General features: G+C 36.3%; 1 protein-coding gene across 1 annotated transcript; it reads left to right on the top strand.

Moving 5' to 3' along the window:
• The first annotated feature begins 499 nt into the window (after positions 1-499).
• LOC149143592 (uncharacterized) lies at positions 500-1,969 on the top strand. The gene has a single exon (XM_089451888.1). It carries the CDS (start codon positions 500-502, stop codon positions 1,967-1,969), a length of 1,470 nt encoding a protein of 489 aa, XP_089308014.1.
• The last annotated feature ends 4,179 nt before the right edge of the window (positions 1,970-6,148 follow it).

Raw genomic sequence — 6,148 nt, 5'->3', positions numbered from 1 at the left:
CACCTTAACATCTCTTGGTTGTACTCTGCAAGAAATCATCTACACAAAAAATCGCTTCCCCTTTCCAATTCACCCTATGGAGGAAGGGCTGAAGTATCTGGGTTTCCGTGTGAAACATGGAGGATGTAGAATAGCTGACTGGATATGGTTAATCACAAAGGTGGAGAAGAGAATTAATGTGTGGTACAATAGATACCTCACAAGGGCAGGAAGACTCACTCTTATTAAAGCAGTGCTGGAAGCTACGCCAGTGTACTGGATGTCTCTGGCATGGATACCAAGAGGGATCTTAACCAGGCTTCAAAAAATTTGCTGCAGATTCCTATGGAAGGGGAACAAACAGGGAAACCTCTTCGCATGGGTAAAATGGGACACCATTGCAAGACCTAAAAAATGGGGAGGCTGGGGAATAAAGAGACTAGATTTATTTGCAAATGCTCTGGCAGCAAAATTGGGATGGCAACTTCTCACATCTCATAGTCTCTGGAAACAAGTAGTTATGGAAAAATACATTGCACCGGAAAGCATATACAGCTGGATTCGCAGGGAACACAGGGGAAGTGGAAGACACTCAATCATCTGGAAAGCAGTCCTCAATTCCCTTCCCCTAATTCGGGAGGGACTTACATGGAGAATCCATCAGGGGAATTCTGTCCGCATTGGTATAGATCCCTGGATTGGATGCGGCAATATGCATAGGCTATCTGGGCAGCTCATAGCACATCTAACGGATCAGGGTGTCACACATGTTGCTCATATTGCAGACCAAGAGAACTCCAGTTTTCTTCATCAAGCTTGGAAGACAACGCCAGATCTCCTCATTCCAGAACAATGGAGACAAGAATGGGAGTCATATACCGAGGCTCTCACACAAGCACACATCAGAATATCGGAGGAGGAAGACGAGATTGTATGGGCACTAGCTAAAAATGGATTATATACCCCAAAGGAGGGATACTTGCAGCTCATGCAACCATATCAGCCCGACAATACACAACAATGGTGGAGAGCTATTTGGCATCTAAAAGTAGCCCCTAGAATGCGACTGCTCATGTGGGCTATCCTTTCCAACAAAATTCCTACTGGGGAAAATTTGAAAAAACGATCCTTCTATGGACCGTTCTGGTGCCATTTGTGCAGAAGGAATGAAGAAGACATTGAACATCTCTTCCTTTCCTGCCCAGTAGTTCATGAACACTGGTCCTTTCTTACCTCACGCTCTCCCTCCCTCCATCAATGGCAAGGCCCATCCATCATCGATGCCTGGAAGAACTGGCAGGAGAAATACTCTGGAAAAGATAAGAACATCCCACTCCTCATGTGCTGTTCCATCTGGATAGCAAGGAATCGTGCAATCTTCGACCAAAAACCTCCTCACTGGCCTATCATAATTTCCCACATTTTTGCAGATCTTGCACTCATACCTGATGATCCTCCACCAGCCCCTCCTCGGACTATAACCCCAGAACTCATAGATAAATCTATCCCCTGGGCTTACTTTGATGGCTCAGCCCAAGAGGAAGGCTGTGGGGGGGGAGCCCTCCTCTACCTCAGAGAAAACCACTATTTCATGCTCCAAATTCAGCTGGGACGGGGCACAAACAATTATGCCGAGCTCACGACTGCAAAACACCTCATTTCCTTTGCACATGAGAAAGGATGCACAAAACTACAATTGTTTGGAGATTCAAAACTTGTCTGCAATTGGCTCACCAGAAAATCAATTTGCACTGCTTTCTCTTTGAGACATATACTGGATGAGGCACTCAGACTAACAGATGCTTTTGAAAAATTTGACTGTCATCATATTTACAGGGAGCACAACACTCGGGCGGACTACCTTTCCAAGCAAGCAGTGCAGAGGCAAGAAGCGGACTGGCTAATACAGGAAGAACTGGATGGAACCTTCTTTCAACACTACCACAGACCCTTTGATGATCAACAGGCACAAAGGGGCGCTCAGCACTGAAAGGGGTCCCATCATACACAAAATTTTGTTTTTTCTATGCTTTTATATATAATCTGTTATATATGAACTGTATCGACCCAAGGCGGATAATCATAGTTTTTATTTTTGGGCAGCAAGCTACAGCTGCACAGTAATGATACAGCACCGGAAAACATACACAGTATATGTTCTTATTCTGCTGTTTTTTTTTGGATATATACCTCTCCGAGGTGGCACACTCCCTGCGTGGAGATAAACAGTTGGGGAGAGGAATGATTTCTTTTTGTTTACCTGTCCAGTTTTGGAACTATTATCACAGTTCTTTTAGACAGTTTTGAGAGGCAACCAGCCTCAGTATGCATATGCTCAGCATCTACAGAACGTAATTTATTTTGACTTAATAGAAATTACGACTTTTTCTATGGGAAAAAAAATTATGATCAACATTACTTTTTATTTAGAAAATTGAAAAAAAATCAAATTTGGTATAAAGAAAAGATATTCATGTACTGTGACACTTTTAAATTGAGAAGTTTTTACTAATTTTAAAACATAAAATTATTTAAATACAATTTTTAAAATAATTATAATAACTATTTCCCTAATATAATATTTATAATTTTTTTGTAAATCTAAAGTTACCCTAAATCAATACAAATCATTCTTATAAAAATTCTACTAATTATAAATAAATTTACTTACCATGAGTGTTAGAGCCAACTACTCTATGGAGTACGATAACTATTTGTTCGCATAAATTACAATGCATTAACTATTTGAGTGTGCATTTAGTACTTTGGACATGTATTACTGCGGGTCGGTGTAGCATTGTATGTTGAATTGATTTCCATGCCTTGAGCTCCCAGTAGATGGCACGGAGATAGTGACAGATTTCAGAGTTAAACTTCTGGCTACAAGAAACCATTTAGATGATAAACAATTCCGATAACGAATCCCAATGTCCGTCTTTGTAAATGGAGATGGAGAGGTGGGCCCAAATAACCATGTAAGTATGGAATGAGAGCCGACAATCAAGATAAGGGTTGTTGCGTATCCTAGCCTAACTTATCATATCCTATCCTACCCTTTCCATGTCGAGCCTAGCCTAGCCAAAACTAACCTAACATGGCCTGGCCTAGCTTACCCTGCCCTAGCCTACTTAATGTAGAGTACGCTACCCTTGCATAAGCTAGATGAAACTAGCCTACTCTAACCTAGCCTAAATTAGCCTAGCCTAAACAAGCATAGCATAACCTAGCCCAAACTAACCTAAATTAAACTAGCCTAGAGTAAAGTAGCCTAGGATGACCTACTGTAAACTAGCCCAACATGGTGTAGCATGAACTAGCCTAGCCTAAAGTAACCTAACCTAGCCAAAACTAGCTTAGCCTAAATGAACCTAGCCTAGCTTGCTGAGACTAAATTAGCCTTTCCTATCCTAACTTAGCCTAGCCTATCCTAACCTAGCCTAAATTAGTCTAGGTTAAACTAGCCTAGCCTAACCTAGCCTAAACTGTCCTAGCCTAACCTAGCCTAAACTATCCTAGCCTAACCTAGCCTAACCTAACCTATCCCATACCATCCTAGTCTAGCCTAGCCTAAACTAGGCTATCTATTCTTGGCCTAGCAATAACTAGACTACTTTAGCCTACATTAAACTATCTTAGCCTAAGATAGCCTAACATAGAATACCCTAGCCTAGCCTACCATACCTTAGAGTAAAATAGCCTAGCCTAACCTAAATTACCCTAACCTAGCTTAAAGTAGCCCACCCTAGCCTAACCTACCCTAGCATAGATTAGCCTACCCTAGGCTAACCTATATCTTAGTGTATGCTAGTCTACCCTAGCTAAACTCAGCCTACACTAGCCTATCCTAGTCTACCCTAACCTAACCTATCATAGCCTAACCTAGCTTAATATACTATATCATAGCTTATCTTTCCAACGAAAGGGATTGATATGGTTGCCTCCGATCTGCACCACTGGAAGTCGAGGGTTCTGTGTCTAGTCGACATAGAAGCAGGCTACCTACAGTAACAGACAATGGGACAAGCATGCCAAACAAAGCATAGATGAAGGAAGAGTTAATGTTATAAATAATGTAAACAAAACATAGATGGAGGAAGAGTTAATGTAAATAATGTTAACTTCTTGCATGCTTTTCTGGTAATAGATACTATCAATGCAATGGTTCACTTTAATCCATGCTTTTTAATGTGTCGATTGGCCAGTTATAGATTCTCACGTTTTTCAAAATTTGTTTTTGACATGAATGAATTTTATTCTAATGGTTTCTAAATTTGTTTGAATTTAACGATCTTTTAATCCTTGCTTTTAAAAAAATAATTATGGTTTATCACTAATTTATTCATATTTATTTTTAAATTTAATTATATGATTTTTTATTATTTTGTTTCTCTTTTTTTATATAATTAGCAATTAAGTTACAAATAAGTAATTTTATTTTTATGCATTTAATTATTTTTATTGACTTTTTCTTTGGGAATAAATATGATAAAATATATACTAACTTTAAATTTAGCTAATTATTTTTAAATTTAATTACATCATCTCATTTTATTTAGTGTTTATTTTTTTCAATATTTAGTACAATACTATATCTTACAAATTTTATTAGATATTATTATTTATTTATTTATTAAAAATGAATATATATATATACAATTATATATATGATTATATTTTCCTCAAAATCATATAGAATTAAGTACATCTACATGTAACATGGAAAATTTAGTTTAAGGTATAAAGTGAGCTCCTAATATAGTAGTGTTCGAGTGTACCATTTTGTTTTATATTTTTAACTTATAATGTTTTAAAATTGTCATATATATATATATATATATAATTTGGATCTTCATGTTTATATTTTTCTCAAAATCATATGATATTAAGTCCTTTTACATGTAACATGGAAGATTTAGTTTATAATGTATGGTAGGCTCCTAATATGGTAGTGTATGAGTGTACCTTTCTATTTTTTATTTTTTTTAACTCATAATGTTTAAAAATTGGGAAATGTTAACATCATGAAAATGCAAATGTTTTCCATATTTATACAAGGTTTGGATGTATTTATATTTCTTATTCTTTTATGGGATATCTTTTTTTCTTTGCAAAATTTAAGTATTTTTTTGGTAATAAATGCATCGCTTTTGTTTACATGAATTTATAATAAAATATCATAACTAATTAGCTATAAATTTGTGTGGGTGTTATAATGTAACTAAGGATTATATTGATGATTGTTTCATGGGTGATGATAGTAAACACTTTTTAACAAAATCACTATTACTAGGGTGGAACATGTGGGTTAGTTTTTAATTTCTCTTACCAAAAAAATTCCACCTGTAGCTAAATTGATGCATTTGGTAGATTCATGTTGATTTACTTCCCATCCATTGAAATTGGTCTAAATTCTGCATTTTTTCTATTGTGAAATCTTTATATGTCAATTTAACCACTGTATTTAGATGGGCTTCATATCCACAATTTTGTAGTAGTTATAATTGAAAGGAGGGAATTATCCATTGTATTGAGGTGGGCTTAGTATCCACACTTTTGTAGTGGTTAACATTCAAGGGAGAGAATTTTTATGATGGGTCAATCTATGCCTCATCTCAAGAAAAGCATCAAGATAGATTTAGAAATATTTGTCTCTGTGTAACCATGTTGTAACATGTGAGCCTTCAATGTCCATTGATATGTAATTCTATTCAATTATCCTAATGATGCTTGTATAGGAAACTAAATGAAAATGGGATAAAAGATCCAAATTATCAGGATGTGGGGAGTCAAGAGCTAAATATTCGCAAAGAGAAGATAAAAACACATAAAGAATCATTTTATTAAAATAAAGAAAATTGTTCTAGATACATTGCGTGGACCAATCTACCCTTTTACAAAATGAGGCCAAAATTTATAGCCTTTTTAGTTACAATACCATGGGTAACTACCATAGGTGGATGCAACATTCCATTTAGATTATTCCTCCCTGCTTAGGAAGGAATGGTACCCATTGCGTAAATTTCCCTCCTGAGAAGATTTTGTTGAACATAAACCAATGAAGAGAAGGGTATTACAATGTTGACCCATAACCACAAGTTTGCAGATGACTCATAATAATGATGAATGAGGATCTAAGGATAGAGATACCTTGTAATGATTATGAGCCAAT

This window comes from Pinus tabuliformis, chromosome X (assembly GCF_031772625.1).
Source record: "Pinus tabuliformis cultivar Carrire ecotype Pingquan chromosome X, CPIR1, whole genome shotgun sequence".
Classification (NCBI taxonomy): domain Eukaryota; kingdom Viridiplantae; phylum Streptophyta; class Pinopsida; order Pinales; family Pinaceae; genus Pinus; species Pinus tabuliformis.
This window is presented reverse-complemented; position numbering and strand designations above follow the sequence as displayed.

What these genes read in the sequence shown, in the direction of transcription:
- LOC149143592 (XM_089451888.1), top strand. Translation starts at nt 500, where the DNA reads ATGGAAAAATACATTGCACCGGAAAGCATATACAGCTGGATTCGCAGG.